Source organism: Pleurotus ostreatus, assembly GCF_014466165.1.
Source record: "Pleurotus ostreatus strain PC9 chromosome Unknown scaffold_6, whole genome shotgun sequence".
NCBI lineage: Eukaryota > Fungi > Basidiomycota > Agaricomycetes > Agaricales > Pleurotaceae > Pleurotus > Pleurotus ostreatus.
Genome location: NW_023503161.1, coordinates 2487785 through 2512696, shown reverse-complemented (window position 1 = coordinate 2512696; position 24912 = coordinate 2487785). Strand labels below are relative to the sequence as shown.

The 24912-nt window shown below is 51.9% G+C and overlaps 7 protein-coding genes across 7 annotated transcripts; 4 read left to right on the top strand and 3 right to left on the bottom strand.

Annotated features, from left to right (window-relative positions):
- Window positions 1–1764: 1764 nt before the first annotated feature.
- On the bottom strand, window positions 1765–2696 carry PC9H_009018 (uncharacterized protein; the record flags this gene model as incomplete). Its single annotated transcript, XM_036778525.1, has 8 exons — window positions 1765–1845; window positions 1965–2039; window positions 2127–2151; window positions 2243–2278; window positions 2339–2360; window positions 2426–2453; window positions 2518–2536; window positions 2635–2696. The coding sequence occupies 8 exons, from the start codon at window positions 2694–2696 to the stop codon at window positions 1765–1767; spliced, it is 348 nt and encodes a 115-aa protein (XP_036629953.1).
- A 617-nt stretch (window positions 2697–3313) lies between these two features.
- PC9H_009017 (uncharacterized protein) lies at window positions 3314–3745 on the top strand (the record flags this gene model as incomplete). Its single annotated transcript, XM_036778524.1, has 2 exons — window positions 3314–3321; window positions 3385–3745. 2 exons carry the CDS (start codon window positions 3314–3316, stop codon window positions 3743–3745), a joined length of 369 nt encoding a protein of 122 aa, XP_036629952.1.
- Window positions 3746–5284: 1539 nt separating this feature from the next.
- On the top strand, window positions 5285–5774 carry PC9H_009016 (uncharacterized protein; the record flags this gene model as incomplete). Its single annotated transcript, XM_036778523.1, has 3 exons — window positions 5285–5446; window positions 5511–5582; window positions 5697–5774. 3 exons carry the CDS (start codon window positions 5285–5287, stop codon window positions 5772–5774), a joined length of 312 nt encoding a protein of 103 aa, XP_036629951.1.
- A 946-nt stretch (window positions 5775–6720) lies between these two features.
- PC9H_009015 (uncharacterized protein) lies at window positions 6721–8005 on the bottom strand (the record flags this gene model as incomplete). Its single annotated transcript, XM_036778522.1, has 6 exons — window positions 6721–6948; window positions 7261–7375; window positions 7431–7587; window positions 7638–7877; window positions 7934–7941; window positions 7995–8005. 6 exons carry the CDS (start codon window positions 8003–8005, stop codon window positions 6721–6723), a joined length of 759 nt encoding a protein of 252 aa, XP_036629950.1.
- Window positions 8006–10584: 2579 nt separating this feature from the next.
- Window positions 10585–13796, top strand: PC9H_009014 (uncharacterized protein; the record flags this gene model as incomplete). Its single annotated transcript, XM_036778521.1, has 9 exons — window positions 10585–10689; window positions 10757–11083; window positions 11189–12086; window positions 12139–12212; window positions 12263–12373; window positions 12426–12737; window positions 12789–13239; window positions 13291–13565; window positions 13617–13796. The coding sequence occupies 9 exons, from the start codon at window positions 10585–10587 to the stop codon at window positions 13794–13796; spliced, it is 2733 nt and encodes a 910-aa protein (XP_036629949.1).
- Window positions 13797–14534: 738 nt separating this feature from the next.
- Window positions 14535–15647, top strand: PC9H_009013 (uncharacterized protein; the record flags this gene model as incomplete). The annotated part of the gene is made up of 2 exons (XM_036778520.1): window positions 14535–15346; window positions 15428–15647. 2 exons carry the CDS (start codon window positions 14535–14537, stop codon window positions 15645–15647), a joined length of 1032 nt encoding a protein of 343 aa, XP_036629948.1.
- Window positions 15648–20890: 5243 nt separating this feature from the next.
- On the bottom strand, window positions 20891–22696 carry PC9H_009012 (uncharacterized protein; the record flags this gene model as incomplete). The annotated part of the gene is made up of 5 exons (XM_036778519.1): window positions 20891–21170; window positions 21519–21735; window positions 21916–22147; window positions 22207–22512; window positions 22574–22696. 5 exons carry the CDS (start codon window positions 22694–22696, stop codon window positions 20891–20893), a joined length of 1158 nt encoding a protein of 385 aa, XP_036629947.1.
- Window positions 22697–24912: the final 2216 nt, after the last annotated feature.

Here is a 24912-nt window from a genome sequence, read left to right as displayed (position 1 = left end):
CGCTCGCAAAGCCACATCCATTGCCGTGGCCTCCATCGTCTTGCCAGCGTCTCCTTGGGAAGATAGACGTCCATCGAAATATCGACACGACGAAAGAGGAGTTTTACCGGTTGAGGGGTGCTCATTGTGCGGTTCTGACCACTTGTCTTCAGTCAGTAATTTCTGGGTATTCAGCCGCGACGACTAGACTTACTTATAGCTGCGCCAAAAAGCTCTCCAGAATCCCATCTGAATGATATCCATAAGTAAGCAAAAGATGATCATAAATAAATGAAGCCCAGCTCCCCCATCCAAGATCACGAAGAAGGATCCTGCAGTCCATTCGTGCTTTTCTGACGAAACTTCTCTGTCAGGCTCCGTGCGCGGCCTACTATCATCCTACCCAACGACTCCGACTCCGACAACATGGGCCTTTGCGTGCTCGGGCTGGACACCACAGCACCCACAATGACGGGTGCTCACCGCCCTCTGCATCGTGCGCCTCCGCCGTCACCTCCTCCACCGACACGCGAGGCTTGCCGTCGCAACTATAGTATGAACTTTCCACGCTCACGTTGTTTAACCTTGCTAGGCGCGTGACTCGGTAGAGCATGAAGATAGAATGACTTAGTGTCTTCAACCCGTCCACCTCTCACACGCAAACCACGACGACGATGAGCACGAATTGGACGCCAACGACGACGAGGGGATGCCATGGACCCTTTCTTCACTCTAACGCCCTCTCGCTCTCCATATCAAGGTTACGCGGCAGGCTCTGGTACGTAGTGTGCGGCACGGAGCATGCACCAGTGTTTCCATTCGTCTCCAAGACCAACCGACGATCGTTCAGCCAGCGAAAAGAGAGGGAGATGCAGGGAAGGTAGTGGACACGGTTGCTAAAGTGAACTACACGGAAGGTCAGTCCCCATTCCCCTGGGCGTGATTTGCTTCACGTAGGCGTTCGCAGCCGTAAGCAACGGCCGCAGGATTGCGAACGACTTCGAAAGGCAGTCCCTTCATGCTTGGCCTAGGTTCCACACACGAATACGGCCAGATTGACCTCCATTCACGGCTGGTCTACGGTTACGAAGCATCGCTAGTAATGAAGAGGAGCTCCAGAGCAAGGCACTTGAGGTGGAGGGAAAGACGGCAGCAGCAAACGGTAAGTCCCTCCAAAATAACTATGCTTTGAATCTAAGATATCTTGCGCCCATTAGCTTCGCCGAGCACGACCTCTTGAACACTCCTGGATGCCGCTCCCCAGGCTATCCCCGAAGCCGACCCAGCGATTGCGTACCTGACCTCGCGGTTCCTCGTGGTTCTACATACATACGCCAAGTACGGCTCTCGCACCTACGCATCTCATGATTGCTTAACTCCTTGCTGTACATCTTGACGGGCGGGGCGTCGTTATTACCGGTATATATTGGGTACATTCGTTTTATTTACAGTCCACAAGGACTTGGGAATTACAATCGCAGTGGCTCGTAGGCAGCGCTATAGGAACCAGACGACGGAGCCAACTTCAGCATGGTACTGAAAGCAGAAGGATACGACTTCGGATATGGATATGAAGATGCTCGATGATGGGGTGGGGTTAGACGGTGAGACGAGGTAGATGGAGCAGTTGGGATGTGATGAACGACGATGCAAGCGGCAACAGCGAAAACCAACCGAACAGAAAACAGGAAAACAAGAAAGCAGAGAGAAGGCGCGAAAAATAGCAGACATCAACGATGCGGGTACGCTGGGGAGTAGATGCAGGGGAAACAGTAAATGGACGGATCATTTGATCTCTTGCACCGAGTTGGGAGCGGTGGTGAACTCGCTCGCTGTGTCGTGGTCGCGACGAGTATCGTTCACCGTCTAAAGCCGTAAACAGGCACGAAAGGCTACAGGATGAGGGAGCGAGGACAGCCAAAGGGGAGTACTAAGAGGCTCGCAGGAGGGGAGGGGAGCAAGGATAAGGGACGGAGGAAACGTACACTGACGGTGATGATGAGCGGGAAGTCGTGGTTTATCGACGCGCCGAACGTAGGCTCGGTTAGCGGCTGTGTTGGCTGCCGGTTGTTTAGCCCGCGTGTAAAAACCACGGTATGACAGGCTGACGGTCAGACGAGCGCAGAAGGAGAAACAGAGAGGCGTACGAAGATAGTAGACAGTTTGACGGTACTAGTTACAGGTGTTAGTCAGACATTCCGCGGCGACGACGACGAGGTGGAGAAAGATGGTGACGACGAAGGCGATGAGAGAGAGGACGAACCTTTTGTTCCGCGAGCCAACACGACTAGCCACACGACTGTCCGGACGAAGTTCAGCTGGAGGGTTGGCAGCGGAGGGTGGAATGGCGAGGACTTACACGAGTCTCTGAGAGTCACGAACTATTGGTGTAGACGTAGCGGTAAGCAAAAAAGTGGAAGATCAAACAGATTGTGTCAGCACGCACCAAGATGATGACCACGACGTATATCAATCTATCCGACAAGAAGTGCTAGCATCAGCGTTCGCGTCAGAAGATACGTGACGGGGAAGGCGTACTCGGTGATCAGACACGTTTCTAAATAAATGATGTGAGGTGAAGGGGAAATCAGAGCAGAGAACGGATCTTCTTACCGCCATCATTAACCTCTCTAACCCGTCCACCCTTCAACCAACATCGAAAGCGAGCCTTGAGACGTTGCGGCAAGAGCAGCAAACGTGGCGCATGCATGGAGCATGGCGCAGGGGTCGTTGAAATGCTCTTGACTTGGTATCTCACGATACTCTCTCTCCTGCCAACCTCCTGCTCGCCGAATCTGCTCTCGTGGTATCGCGTTCGTATTCCGCGCCCATCTCTCTCCGCCGCCCATCTCCCTTGGCCGTCACTGCAGACGCGTTGCTGACTCGTTACGGAGGTATCTCCATGGGCATTCCCGTCACCTTCTCGTCGCTGACGCCCGCAGTCTCCCAGCTCTCGGACCATCCTGGAAGGACCACCTGCTCGAGCTAAGCAAAAGCGAGGGCACCGCGATCTTGATCCATCGCGGAGACCCAGTGACTCCCGACCTGGGATTCAGGAACGTCGGCATTGCATCACCGCGTCACCACATCCCCCGTTTCATATTTTCGTTCGTGTTTGCCTAAAGATTCCGAGTCAGAATCAGCGCATTCCGAGCAACATGCACACTCTAGCGTACCTGCAGTACTCCCCGTATCTTGCGCGATCTTGAATATGTAGTCACGGCGATCGCGACAGACGGGGATTCTGCGTGCATGCGTATGCGTCGAGCCCTCCTGCGCAATTGAATCCAATCGCTGCTGGCCCTGATTCATCTTCTCCGCTAAAAACACAGAGATGTTATGGTGAGTTCGTCGTCGTTACGCCCATCCGTTGGCCCGAAGCTGACACCCCTCTATGTTGTCCAGGTCGTCGATCGTCACGGGGAGGGGCACACCCCCTCCCAGCCCGTCTCGCGCGCGTGCGAGCTCTATTGTCCATGCCAAGTCCCCTTCACTTCCTCGACTATTCCATCCTCTCCCGTCCTACGATGGAAGACAGCCCGGCACCGCCGTCGTCGCAGATGCTGAGGCTGTGGCTGAGGAACTGGGACGCTGGGACGCTGAGAGGTGGGGAGACGAGGGAGGGATATGGGAGATGAATGACGCCCATTCGTCGGCCATCCATGGGCGGACGTGTAACCAAATGGAGAGGAGCTCATCGAGTCGAGGGGCACATCCTGGCTCAGCCACAGCGAGTGACCTGACCCAACTGAATCGCGGGTCTTAGAATGAGAGAGAGAGCGCCAGGCGCCAGGCGTGCGAGTGAGCCCCAGCTTGTAGGCAGGACATGTGATCTCGCCGAAGGTTGATGCTGACATCAAGGCGGCTTGCGACCACGCCGGGTAGTTGTGCGTGCATGCGCGTGTGCGTGTGCGACTGGGATCAAATCGAATCGAATCGAATCTGAGAAAAACGCGGGTCAGACGCGACGACGGCGACGAAGAGCGCGATGAAGCGCCTCCAATTGTCGTGCTCACCCAAAACCCACAAGGCCGAGTCGACGATCGCGGGGCTCTGCGACTAGTGGGGTCGACCACTGTATAGCCAAGCCACTCGGCCATTTATCCACGAACCCACGAATTACAGACTATGATCCATGAACCACGAACCATGGACTGCGGACCACCCCTCGACTCCCCGTGAAGCCAGGAACACGCAGACAGCGTGAACGATGACGACAGACCCCCAGGGCTGGCAGTTCGCAGTCGAAGAGCGGCGGCGGCGTCGTGGTCTTAGTGGTCGTCCTGTGCTAGATGGGGAAGGTGCGCCATCGTGAGGTGTGCATTGTAGGACGGGGGGCCGAGAGCGAGAGTAGGGGTTGTGGGAGAGGGACGCCCTGGCGTCCGCCGTGATGGGCACGACTCTGAGGGCCGCAGGTGGAGGAGAGGTCGGTGGTGTTGCAGTTGTAGTCAGGCTGTCGCACAGAGCGGTTGGACGGCATCAACTGGGCGCGTAGGAAATGTGAGGGGTAGAGAGGGCGCTGTGGGGCAGGATATCGTGGTGAGTGCATTTTCACGAGCCCGAGACGGGTGGTCGCCTTCTCCTTCGCTGTTTGTACTCCTCCTCGCCGACGCCAATGCCTCGCTGCGTCTCCCTCTTGCCATCTTTCGTCTATCCCCTCGGTACGCCTATACGACGTCGCTTGGTGGGATGACGGGGCGGGCCTCGGGCTCTGGTTCGGGTGTATCCGAGGTTTGAATCGCTATGCTCGCAATGGGCACTGAAGTCGATACCTTCATGTCGGAATTGCGGCCTCGGTGGAGAAGGTGGTTGAAGCTCGATCAGTGGAAGAAGAACGTTTGTGGGTGTCGCCATCGGTACTGTCGCTAACCTCACTCGACGCATGCATGTTCATCATCATCAAGGCCTCCTTCGGGAGGTCGGGGGGAGAGGTAAGTTTCGTCCACGCACTGCGGATGAAAGTTTCAGGCCAGCTTCTCTCTAGACAGGGGTTTGGCCATTTTCTTGTCCACAACCTAAGCGCCGGACATGAAAATGCCTAATATCTCCTGCTATACATCCTCTTGTCGTCGGGGGTCTACCTATATAATATTGTATATAAGGAAACACATGTGTGAAAGTGGATGAAATTGGGGGCACCATCTATACGCCAGCTCCCTCCCTCTACGCCGTCACTAGATCAAGGCAAAACAACCGGCGCCAACCAGTCAAGTTCTACCACGCAGCGTACCCATAACCGGGAGAACCCTGTTACCCGTTTCAACTCGACCAACAGCAAACCAAGACACGTTCGCAGTACCCACCAATGGCATCCCGCACTCAAAGCCCCGACTCCTCCAGACCCAAAATAGTCGCCCTCCCCAGCCTCGCATCATCTCTCTCATCCCTCCCACAAGCAAAATCAATGGCACATGTCGCTTTACACCCGAATATGTATGGTCAGAGAGCAGTGGAGAGCGAAGCCAAGGTATGGTGTGTTTTTTGGGCCCTGTTATGTTCATTTGGGAGGATTGGACTGAGATTTTGATTAGTTGCAACGCGCGCTCACGAAAAATGCGTCTCATGAAACGCAGAATACTCCGTCGCCGGTGTATAACCTCCCAGTAAGTTCTCTGTCCCTCCCATCCTTCACTCTCATTCCTCCCCACGCTCTCCCTTCCCTTCCCTACTCTACACATCACACACGATACTCACCCGCATTGCCTTTTCTTTTTCAGCCACGACCTGAATCACCGAACAACTTAAACTCACCCCTCATGATGCGCGAGCCGCAGAGACCAAAATTCTCTACATGAGGGCGCCTACTCCTACCTCACTACCTTCTACCTCACCTCCATGCTACCCCATCGCTACCTCTTCTCCGTTACTACTCCGCGGCACTCCTCCACCCCACCACTCACTCCTCCGCGAACCCACCCTCACTACACTCTCATCACTGCACCAACTAAATAGAAAACATTGATTTCAATCGAGTTGCAACGACTCACCAGGAGTACGAGGATGCATGCGGAGGTGGTGGTAATGGAGGATGCGGAGGGAAGTGGATGAGGGGAGAGGAGGAGGCATTGGCATTCCTTTTTTGTTTTCTTTTCATGGGACTTTGTAGACTATACTCGCTGTTCTCTCCCTCACTTCATCCTATAATCCTGTTCTACCACTCCACACCCAACTACTCACCCCGTATCACTGCTTTGCTCTCCGTTTTTTTTTTTCAACATGTAGATTTCTCCCTCGCTTTACTACTCTCTTGGGTTCCGGCTGTCCATGTTACGTCGCATATAAGCATATCACTCAAGTCTCGTGCATACATAGATCTCTCGTTTTCTTTTGGTTGATTAGTTAGTCAGTCATTCATATTCAATTTGGTATCTTTCACAGTATGATCCTTGCCTTCCTTGCTTGAATCGCTCTATTAGTTGTCCTACTTGCACCTCTATTTATACTACCCATCACTCCGAGCTTAGGGTTACAATCATTCCCTGTCACCAAATAACTCTTTGTCAAACAACGCCTCTTACGATCACGGCTCGGATTCACGTCCACAGTCAATAAGCCTGAGTGATGATTCTTCGAATCCCAATGCCTCGAACTCGCTCAATACCACCGGGCTTGGGCTTATCTGCTCAGCAGAGGAGTGGGTCTTGGGAGTCGACCGATGACGAGTAGTGGAGGTGTTGTGAGTGGGGTTGGCGCGTTGGCTTTGATTGATCGCCAGGGGCAGGGTCAACAACAACCACAACATCAAGAAGGTGGTCGAAGAGGGTCGTTGAATGGGAGTAGGAGAGCGTCGCCTCCGCCTGAATGTGTGCTTACGAGGTCCTCGAGCGGAGGGACTGGGTCTGGTGGAGGTGAAGGACAACCGGACTCTGCGGCGAGTATATCGTCTGCTTCGTTATCGTCTACAGGGGGTGGTGGAGGAGGAGGTATGGGCGGTGGTGGCGGAGGTGCGTGCGAGCGGGACATCTTCCCCTACTTCCACGATCAGCCATGGCCTTCACCGTATGCTCGCTCGAGCAGTGGGGCCTTTCTCGCACCACGTTCCCCAATCAACAGTGGCGCGGAGCTCGCTTTCGGCGGGGGACGACTGTTGTTCCCTGAATTTGGGCAAGAGTGCGACGTCAGTAGACGCTCTGGAAGTGTTGGAATACTGGGGGGTGAAGGGGGGGGCTCGTCCACGGTGTAAGTTGGTAATCGCAGATCACAAGTTTGCGCTGAAATCGTCCCTATACTACTGCTGTATAGGCATCGTATCTGCTCGCGTTGGGGTGGGATCGTTCTGACTGGAGGGGTTTGTTCTGCGTTGTGGGTTGCCCCCACGGCATTCGCAGTCTGTGCTGCAAGCGGTTGCCTTGCTAGCTTCCGCCGCCGTTCAACACGTTCCACCTTCTTGCAGCATCTACAATTCACCATCAGCGGTGACCGCATGCCCGAAGCCATCACTTACCTATCACACATGGTCGCCCCCGAGGCCCCGGTCCCCATTTTTCCACATATTTGCACTACGCCGTCTACATATGCGTTGTCCCTGAGCATTTGTCGACGGAAAGGAAGGTGGCAGAGGGGCAGACTGAACACCGTTTACATGGCCGTGGCTTTGCGGGCCATTCACTACGAGGGAAAGAATAAGCAACAGATCGTGTCGTCACTACGAAATCTACAATTGCCCAAACTTCCACCAGCGCCGAACTTATTGGGCGCTGCATGGGCCGGGATAATGAGATCGCGAGGGTGATAGGGCGGCGGGTCTTTGGGGGGGGGGGGGGGGTGCTTCGATAAGCACTTGTTGGAAATCGTGGGGGCGTATGGAGATGGAAGGGAAGGATCTGAAATGGATCCCAGCTGGCGTATCGTCCCATCTTCCGAGGACAGTGCCGCTTCTTCCCTTCCTGGCACGAGAACTGTCGTTGCAGGGGTCGTTAAGCCGATGGGAGTGGTATTTGCGGACGAAACATACCTTGGGTTCTGCTAATCGCCCCTCCGCCTGCTGCTCTAGTAGCGGTCGAATGGAAACCGACCCCCCAGCCATGGGGTTGAACTGGCTGCGCTATTTAGACCTGTAGATATCTCTTTCCCCCATCTCTCAATTCCATCCGCCGTAGGTTGGAGATAATCTGCGCCAATGACTTTGTGAGTAGAACGATCACGATGGGGGGATGGAGTACTTACGAAATGAATCCAGCGCCGTTCCGTCGGGAAGGAGTGAAGAATTGGCGACGGGAGATGGTGAGACGAGAGACCTCCAAAAATGCAAAACTCTTTCTCTGGAGATTCTCCAGAGAAAGCGCCTGCAAGCACGTGGGATGGCGGTGATGGTGCCACGCGGCACAGCAATTCCTGCCTCCGACGCCGCCTCATCTTCAGCGGAAAACCCTCAGTCCAACAGCGACCTCACCATTCTCTCAACGGCATCCCTCACTACGGCCAACATCATTCCATCGGCGCACAAATCACCTCTTTCCATCGTTCTGATCTCTCAGAATGGCTCGCTGCTGGCTACTGCCTCAGTTAATGGCACAGTAATTCGCGTATGGAGCGTGCTGAAAGCGGATAAGTTGTACAATTTCAGACTGAGGTCGAGAGGGGCGAGGATATATACCATCGCTTTCAATCCCAGTTCGGCAAACAAGACAGTTCATGTCTTCAAACTTCGCCGTAGCGCGGAAGAGTCGAAGGCACCTACGGAGACGACATCGGTCAGCGAAACTGGATCAATCGAGAGGCGGGATGGCCCTTTGGAAGGAGGATAAGAGGCCTATCTCGATGAGAGAAAGAAGGCCAGCGAAAGTGGCGTCTCGTGAGTATACATCACTCTGTTCTTCCTTCTCATCCATCTTTACTCATTTTCCATCCTGAAGGTCTTCCCTACGACGAAAGACAATGCAATTTTCCAAGACTTCCGCCGTTGGTGGAGACGTGAGAGCCATCGCGTGGCCGAGGATGCCCAGTACCCCGCCTGGGGTGAGATCCTATCATTGGTTTGAGCAGGTGCGTTATTCCACCATCCCTTTTCTGTTCCTTCGCTCAATGCTCTTCTTTGCTACGACCAGGACGATGCCCCAGATCATGGTCATCTCCAAAGGCTACTTCTACCCATACAACATTGATCCGGAGCGTGTTGGCGAGTGTACTCTCATGAAGTAGTTGTATGTACATACGACATACGTTGGATCCTTGACGTCCCTAGCATTATGAACTCAGGGATTCCAAATGCAGGAGCTCGTAGATAGTACTGTAGTTCCATAACAAATGCAGGAATTCGCGTCGCCGGACTGTGGTGATTTGCTAGAACAGACGAACAAGCGCGGTGCGTGAGTTCCAGCACAACTCGACTTCGGAACTAACTCACCTTATTTATCCAGCATTTCAACCCGTGTTCGTAGTTTCGGCGGGGGCGTTGGCACTGGGCATTGATATTCATATTGAGTTTGGTTTGATTCGATTGCGTGCTGTGTTGTGTGGGGTACCGGCGATGTGGGGTCGAGGAACTGCGATCTGGCGCAGGTGGGGAGGCAGCAGCCGTTGGCGAGGACGGGGCGGGCAGGCGGGCAGGTGGTGCACTGGGTGAAGGCGCCACCTGAGCATGATGCGCAGTCGGGGTGGCACGACGTGCATGTGGTTGAGGAGAAGGAGGAAAATGTGTTCGAAGAGCTGGCTTGCACACACTTCCCGTCTGAGGTGGCGAGCTGGTTGTTCGCGCAGGTCAGGCAAAACTTGGGGTCGCCGGCGCAGGTGCAGGACGAGTCGCATGCTATAGAAAGAAGAAATCATTAGTGCAAAGGAAGGGGGAAGAGAAAGGAGGGGAAGACGTACGAGTGCAGGTAAAATTGTCTTGCGACGAGACAACTGTCCAAGCGGTACACGCGTCGACGCACTGCCCATTTGAGAGGAAGGAGCCCGGTATGCACGCTGTGCACTGTAGCTTGCTCGCCGTCGACACCTGGTCAGAGTTGGGAATCCGGCAGGCAGAACACTTCGCGGGGCACGCTAGACAACGCAAACAACTCAAATGCAGACCAATCAACACCGTTGCACTTCTGGCAGATAAAAAGGGAGACACGAACCATCGCACGATCTCTTGTTGATGTCCGCAATACGTGATGAGCCCTCACACACGCCGTCAGCACTCGCGCGCACGCAGCCGTCGTTGAACGCGAGGCACACGCCCGTGCCATCGTATCGATCGCAGCCCAGTTGACAAACTAAGAAGAGAAGAACAGGGTGAGTTATATGTTTGACGAGAAAGAGAATTTAACTCACGTTTACAGTCGCCGGTAGACGTCTGGAAGAACCTGCTGTCTCACTTGGCACACGCAGTCCTGTTGTCCGCCTTCACGAACCCAGCATTGCATGCGCAATCACCGTTGGCGCCGCAGACGCCGTTCAGACAGTTGCACTTCGCGGGGGCATTCTTCACTGGGGATTCCAGGCACCTGAACGGTTCTGCTACTGACAGTGGCGGTGGTGGTGGTGTTGGTGGAAGAGAGGATAAGAACAGGCGCAACCGCGCGCTCGCCGCTGACTCGCAATGTGAGGCGATGGCGGAGTTTGCAAAGTTTGAACTCCCGCGCCAGGTGATGGTTTGTCCCTATAGATATAGATACAGATATGTCGTCCTGGTCCCCTCAACCGGCAGTATTGCAGGAAATCCTGCAAACAATACATGAATTAACGAACATGAACGTTACCGTCGTGCAGCGAAATATCACCCAGGTCAGTTTGCACAGCGTTGGCAGATGGTCCATATATAAGCTAATATGGTCGTCACCGACGTCTTCAGAAACTGAGCAAGTTCTCGGGTGTGCCGGACTACATTGCACATCTAGCCCATATCCTCACTACAACTCAAGAGGAGGTTCGCGTTCGAACAATTGCTGGAGACCTTTTGCAGAAAAATTCGCGCCTTATTCTAAACGCCACTCCAGAAGTTGTCGCCTATGTCAAGGTTGCAGTGTTGCAGGCATTCACCGATTCGACAGTGATGATTCGCAATACCGCCGGTCGGGGTATAGTGGTGTTTCTGGGGGTCCTCGAACCGAGGAATTGGCTAGAGTGCCTTCAACAGTTGGTCAACTCGCTTGACTCGGAGGATGTGGAACATCAAGAGGTAAGTAGCCATTATCCGACCCTCCTTCTGTTTACTCGACCGTTTTATCTGTCCAATGCCCTAGCGTGACATTCATTTCGCTTCGTACTGATTCTGGTATCCCAGGCTGCATTCAATGTCTTGGAAAAAACCTGCGAGGACTACCCTCGCCAATTGGATGCAATCTTCAGGCCCAGGGGCGGCCGACCTTTGGACCTCATGATCTCCAAGTTTCTCGCACTTACTGAACACCCTTCCGCCAGGATGCGAGCCCACGCAGTGGCTTGCCTCTCATATTTAGTCCCCGTGAAGTGTCGATCCCTCTTCGTTCATATCGACGCTTTCATCGTCGCTTTATCCAAGCGTACTTTGGACGAGGATCCTCAAGTACGGCGTCATGTCTGTCAGGCCCTTGTGCTCCTTCTCGCCGCCTGTCCCGAGAAGCTCATGCCGGAGATGACCAATTTCACCGAATATATGCTCTCCTCTACAAAGGACAAGAACGAGAAGGTCGCTTTGGAAGCATGCAAGTTTTGGTTTAATTTTGTCGAGGACGCACATCTTACCGAATATCTGCACCCGCTGCTCGGGCGGGTGGCACCTGTCTTGCTTGATTGTATGGTTTTTGGCGACGATGATCTGCTCTGGTTGGAAGGAGACGCAGAAGACGCTGCCGTCCCTGACAAAGGCACGGACATCAAACCACGGCATTGCGGTGGCAAGTCACATGGATTGGAACGCGAGGAGAGTGGCGCTCCTGCGGGGGAGGAAGCGCAAGCTGGCGCCAAAGGCCGTGTTGGTGCATATGGCGAGGAGACTCACGACCTTGATGATGACTTCGCTGAGGAGTTATCCACCTACTGCAGTCTTCGCACACATGCCGCAACGGCTTTTACAGTAGTGGCGGATCGGTTTGGGGCCGATCTGTTGAACGTCCTGCTTGGGCCGATAAAGGAAAAACTGTCGAGTAACAACTGGCGTCAGAGAGAAAGTGGTATCTTGGCGCTGGGTGCCATGTCCGAAGGTATGCTGTCTTTAGATCTCACCGGATCTCATTTCGTTTGACGTTTTCGAAGGATGCATTGGGGCTATTGAAGCTTACCTCAGCACTCTAGTCCCTTACCTCATTTATACACTGAATGATCCCGAAGTCAGTGCTCTCACCGTCGCGAGTTGAGTTTGCTAAGCTATCGTCCCCAGCGACTTGTTCGATCAATGACTTGTCGGACCCTCGGTCGTTATGCTAGCTGGATCTGCCGGTCACTCACCGAGACGCACATGATCCAGTACTTTGTACCAACCATGGAAGGCGTAAGAACCCATCCTTGATACGAAAGGCACCTTAGTTAAGACTGTCTTTCAGCTGCTTCTCATGGTCATAGACAACGACAACCGTGTCCAAGAAGCCGGGTGTAGCGCCTTCATAACTTTGGCAGAGGAGGCTGGGATGGAGCTAGTACCCTACCTCGCGGTCGTCCTTCGCATTCTCGTCCTCGCATTCGAGAGATATCAACACGAAAACATGCGCTTCTGGTATGAGGCCGTTGGTACGCTGGGAAATACTGTTGGCCGCCAGCTCTCGAATCCAGTATATGTGGACATATTGATGCCTTCGCTCGCAACTCGATGGTCTCAACTGAAAGACGACGACAAGGACCTGATCCCGCTGCTGGAGGTTAGTGTCTCCGTCAATTACATCCCTTCCTTTGAGTAACGTCGCGTACAGTGCCTCGCGTACATGACCATCGATATGGGTCCTTCTTTTGCCCCTTACGCCGGTCCAATCTTTGAGCGATGCAGCAACATTATACAAAAGCTGCTGCCCGAGTACCAACAGAACCCCGAGCTCGAGGAACCTTTCTTTGTGCGTGCCTTGCAATTGTTATCCGGCCTGACTCAAGGGCTAGGAATGGCTTTGGAGCCGTTCCTGAGCCAGAGTCAGCTCGTGCAACTCGTCACCCTCTGCCTGAAACTTCCTCAGGCTCTTGCTAGACAGTCCGCATACGAACTCATTGGCGAACTCGCCATGAGCTGCTTCACCATCCTCCGCCCTCACATGCCTGCTATCATGCCAGGGTTGATGCTGCAGCTTGATCTTGAGCCTGAATTTGGGTTTGTGAACACGTCAAAGAACGCCACTTGGTCCATTGGTGAAGTTGCGTTACGCTACGGCCGTGGTGTGTGATTCTCCTACCGTCTACATCCTTCTCTAACGATGTTCTCCGTAGATGATCAAGAATTCCAACAATGGGTGAACCCTTTAATCGCGAGGTTGATTCCCATCCTACTACACCCCAAGGCCCCTCCGACTCTACATAAAAATGCCGTTGTTTTGATAGGAATAATAGGTCTAGTACACCCCGATCTTGTCGCTCCTCATCTGCCGCAATTCGCGCAGGTGTGGTGCGAGTCCGTCCATGGGGTCTGGGACGACAAAGAGAAAGACACAGCATTCAGAGGGTTCTGCACCCTTGTTCAAACGAACCCTGCGGGTATCTCTAAGGTACGCTTCCGTCACCCTGTTGTACGGCGCTTGCTAACTAACGCCACTTAGTCGCTGTTGTGGTTCTGCGACGCAATCGTCAGATGGACACAACTATCCGCAGTATTAGACCACATGTTCCGACGACTTCTGCAGGGCTTAAAGGGTAACGAGGTGATAGAATGGGCTGCACAGGTACCCCAATTCCCGCCCGTTATTCAAGAACGTCTCGCTGCCCGCTATGGCGTGTAATACGTTGGCAAAACATTGCTCGGTCAGAGGTGGTCTTTGAAGTCGGTCCTGATGACCCTGTGTCGGACCACAGTTTTGATGGCACCCTGGTCGATGCTTCGCAGCCAGAAACCGGTACCCATGCAGATAGTGACACCAAGGGCCGAAAGATGCGCAGTGAGCCTCACAACACAGATCCCCAGAACCAAGTTACCGCTTAACCGTACCCTTTGCACTCCCTCCACTGTTCGTTCATATCTTAACAAACCATCATGTAAAAATGCCTCGCTAGCTATGTACCGGTATCTAGATACCCGTTGTTGACCTCGAATGCGCATGAATATGCGTATAATCCCAACCATCCTCATTCTCATCACTCGTCTTCCCATCTCAACTCGCAACAACAACACCAACACCAACACTCCAACGCGAACCATACCAATGGTACGGATACCACTCACCCCTCCGCCCCCTCGCATGAATTCCGTAGACGCGATGCCGAACAACGTGCTTCGACGCTGCGTTCCGATGAACTTATTAGGAAAGTCGAGCCCCATCGCGTGTTTTGTAACTTGTGTGAGAAGTGGGTGCAGCTAAAGCGGCATAGCCCGTATTGTGCGTACCCTTGGCGTCAGCATCGGGAGAAGTGTATAGCGAGGCAGTGAGTGCTTCGTTTTTTTTTATTTCTGCTTCTATTGTTTTTTTTTTTCATTTTGGGGGTTTTTCTGTTGCTAACGTTTGCGATATAGTCAACGACGGATGGAGAAGGAGGCTGCTATCGCCAATATGCGTGCTCGTCGTCCTCGAGCTTCGGGCCGCAGTATGGGCATGAGTATGGGGAACGATATGGGTATGGGGCAGGAGTTGGGTCTTGATGCTGATGGAGATGCTGATGCCTATGGGGAAGTCGATGCGGACGGGGACGTCGATACGTCCGTGCCTATGACCAATGGATCTCAAGGAGGACGAGGAGGAACGGGAGGAGGAGGGGATAGAAGTAGAGATGAGGACGAAGATGGAGAGGGGGATGCGGATGATTTGGATTTGGAGAGTGAGGAAGGTGTGGAAGGAGGGAGTGGGGATGAACATGGGAGAAGGAGGAAGAGGAGAAGGATGAGTAATGGGTTGGGCGTTGGGGTTGGTGCGAATGGCATTGCGAGAGGCGCAAATGGGAAACATGTTTCGGGACATCCTCTTGGTGGGACGAGAGGGGTAGGGATGTATGGGAATGGGAATGGGAACGGGAATGGGAGTATGAATGGTGGTGGTGGGCCGATGATGATTGACGAGTTGGGCGCTGAAGGTGAAGACGACGTCGATGCTGAGGGGGAGCCATACTCGGAGGACCAGATCGTTAGGACGTATTCGCCTTTGCATTACGCACACCAACAACAGCATCAACACCAGCAACAGCAACAACAACGGCAGCAGTATAATCGTCGGCAAGGAGGTCAAGGAGGTCAAGGTCAAGGTATGATGAGGATGGGTTCGGGGAGAGGAAGTATGGGAGGTTATTCGAGATGGGGAGGTCAACCTGTTGCGTTGGCTGATTTGGATAGTTTGCCTGGTCGGTGAGTTATCTCCCACTTTTCATTTCTATCGTTCTACTTTCTATTTCATTATACTCGACTCTAAGTCTCATGATTACGCAGCCGCAACTTCATCTTCCTCGCTATCGACCATCTCTTCTGCACGACATATGAGAACTCGGATGATATGACCATCTCGTCTCTCCTGATTTACCTCAACGCGGCCATGCCACCTGACAAACACGAGGACTTTGATACTCCGGAAGTCGTGAAGGCGGTCGCTGTGTTCAAGGAGAAGGGTAAAGTCATATTTGAGGGAGATACGTTGAGATTGGTGGATTGAACGTCTTCGATGGAAAGTGGACAGTATCGGTGTATGGGGATAAAGGTATAATGGATGAGGGAGCCATGCTATGTTGGGTTGGGTGATGGTGAATGGCTAACGGTGCTTATGCATACCTCCCGATCAACTTGGATATACCCGCGTACGCCTTGGGTCACTGGGTCCTTTCGCTGCGCCGCCCATCATGCATGCATCAATGCTAGCGCTCGCCGCTGTCCACTCTTCCATCATACGTGTCTCTTTGTTCTACCTCCCCCTTCTCTTCCCCTCTTCTCGCCTTCCGAACGAATCCCGATTTCCGACTTGCGACCTGCGAACCAAACCAAGGAGCGATACGTCCTCGAATTTCATACCCCGTGCATTTCATCTGTTCCCATCTCCCGTGCAAGTGATCATACCTCCTCCTGGTCCCCACGCCCTGCTTTTTTGCTGTTCAGCTGTTCAATGCCTCAACCATTCAACCGTTTCGCCTTGTTCATCTTCGTCTTCGTGGCGCCTTTTGTGGTGTCTGTTTGTGGCGTTTGTTTTTCCGAATTTCCGAATTTCGGCAAGTCCACGACACGACACGATTACGCCCACGATACGATACAAGGTGCGAAAATGTTTATGATAAACATATCTGCAGTGTCCCTTGGCTGGTTTTGGAGAATGGGGTCTCGAACGTAACATGCGCGCTTGAGGATCCGATGTTTCCTCCATGCAAAGTGGTTTGGAGGTTTTACTCGCTCGTTTGATATTGCATCCCACTCCGCCTCACTCCGCCTTCGAATCACTGCATTCCTTTCTTGGACTTTGGACTCGATGTTTATGTTTCTTGATATCTCCCCATCCCCATCTCATCCATCCCAATCCCGGTTAACTATGTGTATTGTTTTGCCGTTGCTTTATCCATCCATCACTTAACATCATCATTCATCATTTACGGCCATATCTCCCGCATCGAACCTTGAACATATCCATGTTTCACCTTCCTACGGACATCCCATTCCGCAGCTGTCATTGTTATTCGACCCTCGCGTTCTTGTTTTGGTTGTTGTGCCCGTTAGTTAGTGCCCCCTTATATGTTTCTTACTTCCTTTATCTTTCTTGCTTGCTACCATCCCCCGTGCTCCGCTAATCACACCCAACTTATTATTCCTTTATACTGCTTTCCTTCCATTTCACGCCCACGCTTCTTGCTGCGTACCGAGGACTCGGTCACTCTCCAGGACCCTACATCTATCATAACATCTCCGCCGCCGTGTGTTTTACATGTTTTTTGATACGTGTTTTTGATGTTTTGCTTTGTTTCTATTTCTTCCTTTCTCCTTTTCTACTGTTTGACGTATTTCTATTATTTGTTTTGTTTGTTTTATCCATTTCCCCGTCGATTTCGCCCTGCGCCGACGCCGACGCACGCCACTGCTCACCGCGAGCTAGGCTGTTCAATCCTATGTCGTAGTAGGGTTGGCTTCTCGCCTAACGACGTATGGGTTCTTGACCATCACTTCCCCGGCAGTTCTATTCGCCTCCGGTACGGCAGACATCGCCACTGAGACAAGCGTCGACGCGGCTCCTTGATCAAATTCTTCCCTGCTTTCTTTGACTTAGAACTCGCCCTCCACCATCTATCATCATCATTATCGAATCCGAAATGGCCGACTATCATCAACCGTCGCCTCAACGAGCAATTCAAAACATCTCTTCATGCCATATATTTATCAAAGCCGCCTCCGTCTTGCTACCTCGACACTTGCTGCAAATCAAAAAGCCCATCATAGACACGCCTCTCGCAATCATCAATTTATAATCAGTGTTATACGACAAAACATACATACATACCCAGATATCTTGCACGCACACAGAATCAATGTATAGCGATAGCCTTTCTTGTCTTTCTCGTTTTCTTGACCATGTATGATTTTGTACTATGTACTAGCTACATACAGAACTCAATCTCAACCATATTTTGCAATCTATATATTTTATCTAAGTTTGATGCTAACCCTCATGATGCGTGTACGTCGCACACGCACACATATGTTCCGACTGAACATACATATTTCGTCCTTGAGAACACCCCAGAGTGTTTGCACCAGGTGTGCATTGCATTCCAGCGCACCTGAGAGTATGCTTGTTATCGCAGTCGGGAGAACGATGGGAGCCGTCGAAGGCTTTTGATGGAAGGTAAGATAAGGCTGTGCCAGTGAAGCCAAGCCGATGAAGTCGTGGAGGAAAGCCAAAGTAAGGCGGGGATCGCGTGGGAGCTGCATAATTTCGTAGTTGTGGCTTGGTGTCCACACGGATATTGCCGGCTCGTGGGAACCAACTGTACAGTACCTTCGAGTCTTTTTATCGGCGCGAAACTCTTCCCGGTTCTTCCCCCCTGCTGTTTCCTGCGATTTTCTTGTTTGCGCCTTTTGACTCGTCTTTTGGTTTCCCTTCGGACTTTTTCGCATTTATCATCCCTTCACGCATGAGACGGCAGCGGGGGATCTCCAGAGATAATTGATCTTTGGGGTGTTCATCATGTTGGGGTTTGCCCTCTTGTTCCACTGGTACGTGACGGTTCGCAACTAGTCGACCAATTTGGGCTTCCATGTCACACAGGCTGGCGCCCATTCGTCCCCGCTAGTTAGGCGGTCCCCGAGCGTATGCCGGACATCTCCTACATCTGTACGTCGGTGAACGCATCAGTACCACGTAGGTTAACGGCCTTACATCTCCCATCTTTCTCAGTTCCGCCCAAATCGCATTGTTAACTTATTGTTAACTTAACGGCCACTCTGCCTGTGCCCTCGTCTTTATCAAGCATCTCTCACAGCAGTACGTCGGTCATCGCATTAGTACCATACGCTAACGGCCTTATATCTCCCGCCTTATCTCAGTTCCGCCCAAGCCGCATTGTTAACTTATCGCTCTCGTCAGTGCCTAGCATATGTCACAAGTGGTATGTCGGTCATCGCATCTGTACTACATATGCTGACAGCCTCGTGTCTCCTGCCTTTCTCAGTTCGCCCGCATTGCATTGTTAACTTATTGGCCACTCTGCCCGTGCCCTCGTTTTTATCAAGCATTTCCTACAGTAGTACGCCGGTCATCGCATCTGTCCTAAATGTACTGACGGTCTTACGTGTTTCGCCTATCTCAGTCTCGCCTCCGTGGATATAATGTAGTAAAGCCACAGCACGTTGTGAGGGCTGGCCACCCTCGCCGTGTGTTTGTGTGCTTACCCCTAGTACTTACTCTTCGCGTACCTTATGCATCTGCGATAAGAAAACTGTGAAAGATACCCCCCCCAGGTTGACCCTCAGTAAAAACGTGTTGGTGGTCATCGGTCTCCATTCGGGAACGTTTGGTACTCATACGTCTCCAAATGGTATTGGATCGGTATCCATTTTACCAAATCGCGGACTAGATAGTTACGGTTTGGTGGAAATTAAGGAGAGTGTGGGAGAAAATGTGTCCTGATGCGCGCTTAGAGATATTTCTCAAAATCCTGTGTAAATCTATTGTCCCCCCATAGCGCAACCTAAGAATACAAGATTTGGATACTATGGAACATCCCAAGTAATTAGAGTGGCAGTATGGACGGTGTGCTGGCCCTCAACGGCTCGAAAATGGTGAAACCAATATTTTTATTCCCACGGAAAGTCATGCATTGGTGCGCAATTCACTTATCCAACACCTTCCCACACTTTCGTTTTTACTGAGGTTGACCCTTAAGCACTGCCACAACAGTTTTGCGACGAGTTTTGCGAGATCATACTCAGTGTTTTGCCTAAGTCTGTGTGAGTCATAAAATAATGACTTAGCCGGACCTAGGCCGGAATATTTACCGTAAAATGACTTGAAAATGATTTTGTGGGTCCCTTTCGGGTATCGAAGAAAACAGGTCAAGTCAAGTCTGTTAGTGTCTAAGTCAGTCATGGAAAGTCAGGCCACCATGTTCAACGCAACAGTCGCTCACGGTCAGTGATGGTCAGGTTAAGTCAAGTACAAAACCGTTCTCAGGCAATAAAATAAATTCATACTAATAGTAAACATGATGCAATATATATATGTAATCTGGAGGCGGGCGTAGTGGGCGGGGTGGGGTAGAAAGCCATCCATGGAGGCCGGCAGGGGTAGTTGGTTGGTAAGAAGGGGTGGGATCGTTTGGATACAAGGATATAGCTGAGTCATACATACAACTGGTTGGCTGGAGGCATCGCATTGACGTTGAAATATAAGGTACTCACAAACCCCCTCCGTGTCCATGGCATGATGATTGCGTGTATTGAGTGGTCTGGAAGCTTGAACTTGAGTATGAGAGTCGGAATAGTTAGCGAAGCGCGTAGGGGAATGGGAATCCTGCCAGTAGTCTGTTTGCCAGGCGCGTGGATCCAGAGAGTTGGAGCAGTTGTTATCCACACAGGGCGCGTTACGGCGAGAAGAGATGTCAAGAGCTTCAATTCAGGGCCGCATTGAATGCCCCAAGTGTTGTGAACGGTTGTCGAAGAAATAAGTGGACATTGGGGATGTTGGTGAGGAGTTGAAACGTCGAAACGTTGAAGTCCAACAATTGAACTGGCCATCGAAATCAAAAAAGATTATGTAATTGAAGACAGGGGTCACCAGCGCCTGTCACCAGTATTCATGCTCTTCCAAGTCTCTCGTCTCGTATCTAAATACCCCTGCATTATCCGACATTCAGCACCCTCAAGATACCCCCTTTGTCACTTCCTGAGCAACTGCTCTTAGGCTAGAGCCTTAATGTTCTCTCGATTAATGCATCTTCGCCCCTGGGATTAGTTCCCCTTACATAAGCAATGTCTGAATCCTATTACTTTACGCTCCCATTCCCAGTCAAACTAAGTCACTGTAAGTTTGCTTTTCACTGACTTAAATTTCGTCGTGACCTTTCGCACAAGATCAAAAGAGGAAGGTGCCGGAATTTTTACATCAAAAGTACGGAAACTGACGAATTCCATCAAAAAATGGACTTACGTGGACTATATGCTGACTTAGGCAAAATACTGAGCATCAGCTCGGAACAAAGAAAGCCATAATGATGAACGGGATGTCGCCGAAGAGGGTGGCTTCTATGGGGAAGCGCTATGGGAGCTTGACGGTAAGGATACAATGGTGACATGGGAGTCCCGCGCCTCAAATGGTCGGAGGAAGGTGCCAGAGCGCCGGCCATGTATATACATATATCATACACTTCGTGATGTCAACCCTGGAATTCTGGATTGAATGCGAAGGCGGGGAGCGATACCGGACTACTCTGTTTCGATGGGAACTCCGTCACTTGAGCTGGGGTGAGTACCTGGGTGCTTCTGTTGCGAAACGTCTGGTTCGGAAGGTCGATGGGAAACATCATTGAGAGTGGGTTTCTGATCAATGGGGGCGGGGGGTCCCAGTACGGAAGGGACGGGGTTGCTTTTTGAGTCAGGAACTGCCTCTTTCGGCGGTTCTGTCGCAACGGGTACCTTCTTCTTCCTCATACCACGGCGGCTTTCCAATGGGTATTCGCATTGCAGCGAACGTCGTTGGCACTGACTACGATTGGCGTTCAAAAAGTTAGCCTTTACTCCATCAAGGATGATTAAGAAGCATGAAAGCATAAACCCCGACAAGCCCTTGTCAGGACCATGTCTGACACGCTAAAGCCGCGTGATGCCCACCTTATGCCCCTCGCAATGTGGACACCAGAAAATAAGCTGTCAGCCAGAAGGCGGGAGGGCGGACACACTCATGCGGTTGTTGGGATGCGAAAGGCCCACGGTGCTATCTGCAAGGCCAAACGATTGGAGAATTCCAAGCTCCAGGTGACGCAAGTCACCGGGGTAAAATGAGAATAAAACATCCCAGAATACCGATGGCAGTGAATGAAAACGATGTACTCACTTGCACGTGCGATCCTTGCTCCCGGGCAAAGGCGGCCCACAGGCGATCTTTCTACCTCGGCAGAAGAGGCAGGCCAACGGGGGTTTCTTCTCGGGTGGCTTCTCGTCTAACAGCGGGCTTAAGGGAGCTGGGGACATCTCAGGCTCGAGGGAATACGAAGAAGCGGGGTATGTCTCGAGTCGTGGGGATGGCGATCTCCGAGAGCGACTGGGACTACCTAGTAAACGATGATGAGACTGCCTATAACGAATGTGATGGGCATGGTAGGGACGGCTGGTCGCTTGGCGGGAATAGGCGGAAGAAGACCTTACTGGGGAACGGTGACAGAATGTGCTAGTAGTAGGCGATGCCGGCGTATCGAATGGAGGCGGGGTGGGATCTAGACTAGCCAGCGTACCAGAGCCGTGTTCATATTGCGACCACTCGGGGTGTGCTTCTCCGTGGTCCGATGGGGTACTCGAGTCTACACAAGTCTCGTACCGGTGATATTTCCAATGGCCGCCAGCGACTTTCATCGCTATACCATGCTCAGTATATACGGGTGTCATTGGCGAATCGACAACAAGGTGGGGCGGAACCGCCGCCACTGCGGGAGAGGCGCAAATGGACTCGTGGACTGGAGCGCCTCTCTATAATTATAATTAAGTCAGTATATAGACCAATTGAATCGTTACATAAAGAAACGTACGTTGGGCTGAGTGTCGTAAGAATACGTCGCCTTCGTCAGGCTGCTATCATTAGTTTCACGTTGGGTATGAGAAAGAACGAGAACGGTAGAGTCATCCTCCGAGAAACATGGGGGGTAGTCGCTATCCTTGATTTCCCTTGCGACTCGCGGGAGATACTGGCCAGTCGTACGGTCGTAGAACCACTCGCATGACAGTGGCACCATCGGGGGTAACCTGGCAGCGGGGAACGTGCGGTAGAACTCTTCTTCAATTTCACGAACTGTCTCGGCAAATGCGCCAGTTGACTCAGTATCATCCTCGAGCATCTGCCAAAGACGTCACGTCAGTCGTGCCTAGACAGTGGGGCGTACCAAGGTTACGACGCACCATATTCTGCCCACTGTAAACAGACATAGGGAACACTTCTGAAGGGCTTTGCGTAGCCAGGGCTCGAGGTACCTGCTGGGTGCCATGCGTGGATGAGAGGTAATCGTAATTAAGGCGATTCATAGTTGTAAGTGTAATACTGCAATAAGCGGGGAAATTTTGGAGAAGAGGGGGAATGAGTAAAGCAGTAAACTAGAGTAATATAATAATGATCATAGATCCGAAAGGATTGTTTACGAGGTCGACACAGTGAAGGACGCTAACCTTGACAGGTTTCGTCATCTGACCCTTTCTGATTACGAGAGTGCCAAATATCAGGATTACTGCCTTATCCGACGACACCCAGCAGAGGGTTTAAATTTTAACTTCCGGCTGCCCAGCACATTTAGTGAACGGCTGTCGCAGACATTAATGATAATGAACAACCATGAGAGAGATCAGTAACAAGTTCCCCTGGTATAAGAGACCGTTCTCACCCTCAGTTAAGGTTTCTCCGTGTGAAGAGGCCAATCAGGAGGCAGTAGTCGGAGCAATAGCAACTGACCTGAACTAACCTAAAGCATCGTAGACCTTGAGCTTGAGGCTTGAGGCCCCCGCTTATCTTGCTATGCACGATCGATGTTTTTTGCGTCAACACCAATCTGCAACGCGAGGCGGGACCGGCGCGCCATGGCGTAGCGCGTGTGGTAGCGCGTGCACGCTGACGTCTTCAAGTTGTACCTTCTGTAGAAATAGTATGGGAATGCGACCTCAATGAATTCGGTCTCGCCTCAGAGCCAGAAGGCATTGCGTCCGGCATGGAGGACCCAGGTCGGCTCCAGGGACTGACTTCGCCTGAGAAGTGCTGGGAAGCCACTGGGAAGGTTCAACAAAATAAAAGAAATCCCCGAAAAGAGGGTTCAGGAATCAGCGCCCCTTGACATCGCCTTCACCAAACTCAACTCACGGAAGGATAGCGGAGCTATGAATCAGCGTTTCACCCGAACTGACCACTCTTGGCGAGACATTCGATTGGTCAATGGGGTTGAGCGCGCAACCAAGTTAGTCCCATTCTCTTGGAGAAGCGATGCGGCAGGGACGTTCGCTACCAAAATGATGACGCCTCTATGGCTTCAATGAGGCGTGCGTAGACGGAAATACATTGAAGCCGGATGCTTGTTGGAGAAGCGATAACTGCTATATATTTAGCCTAGCCAAGACGAACTCACCCCTTCGGTAGTGTGCAGATATAAGAAGATTTGTTTCGTATTCCAATGAAATAGCGGTGTGAGATCTGCAGCATTGCATGGGCGCGTGGGTTCGTAGAGAGACGATGAAGCGACGAGGTGGTAGTATTATTAATACGTGTGCGTAGAGCCCATAGGGTTAAAAAGGGCCCTTTCGTAGCGGATGAGAGCGCACCAGCAGTAACATTGAATCGCACTACGCCGACTTCTTGCGTTTGGTTGTTTGTATCATCGAGGATTCCCTATAACCCCCGTATTAACTTCACCAAGGTGAGACCACTATCAGCACGCACACTCGTATTGACCCAATGGTCAAGTTTCCTCGGGGTTCTGCCGTGAAGACGAAAGTGGATGGTGTGATGGCCAGCAAGAGGCCCATCAAGCACGATGATAGTAGCGAAGAGCCATTATTCAGTCTCGAGAAGATACTATGCATATCGTCGAGTCAGTTTCTGAAATCTTCACAGGTGGTCGATGAGGAGAATACCAGCAAATGTTCTGCATAACTTGCCACAGGCGTGCAGGCCTTACCCCGTCCCCGCCCGGGCGCTTCTCGGTTGGACGCGAGGTATATTACGCAGCCTGGGGTCCGCATCGCGGCAGGCGTGAGGGCCTGTAACAAGATGGCCGTCTCTCCCCCTGGGTGCCTAAATCCCGTTGGCGTTCATGTGCTTACAGCCGTTTGCAGATCGATAGAGACTCTCCACTCCTGCTTGTTTATACATTGTTTGTTCCTATCGGAAATCTGAACGCGCCAAGCCCTGCCGGCCCGAAGCGGTGACCAGAGTTTTCCTCATCGATGTACAGTCGAGGACAATCAAACACATCAAATATGATCGAGACAGATTGAGAAATTTTGGGACCAAACCGAGTTCAGATTCAGGACCAGACAACCTGAAAGAGCCCAAAAAACAATGTCCGAAGTTTTTCCCACGAGTATTTAATGTGGCCATTTCTTTTTGGGAATTTTTTGAAACATATACTACCCTTTTGAGCAACTTTTGAGTCAATTTAATGATGAACTAAAGATTCTATCGCTAGTTGCGCCAACCGCGATGACTGGGACCCAGTATTTACATACTATATGTCATATTTAAAACTTTGTGAGTTGCG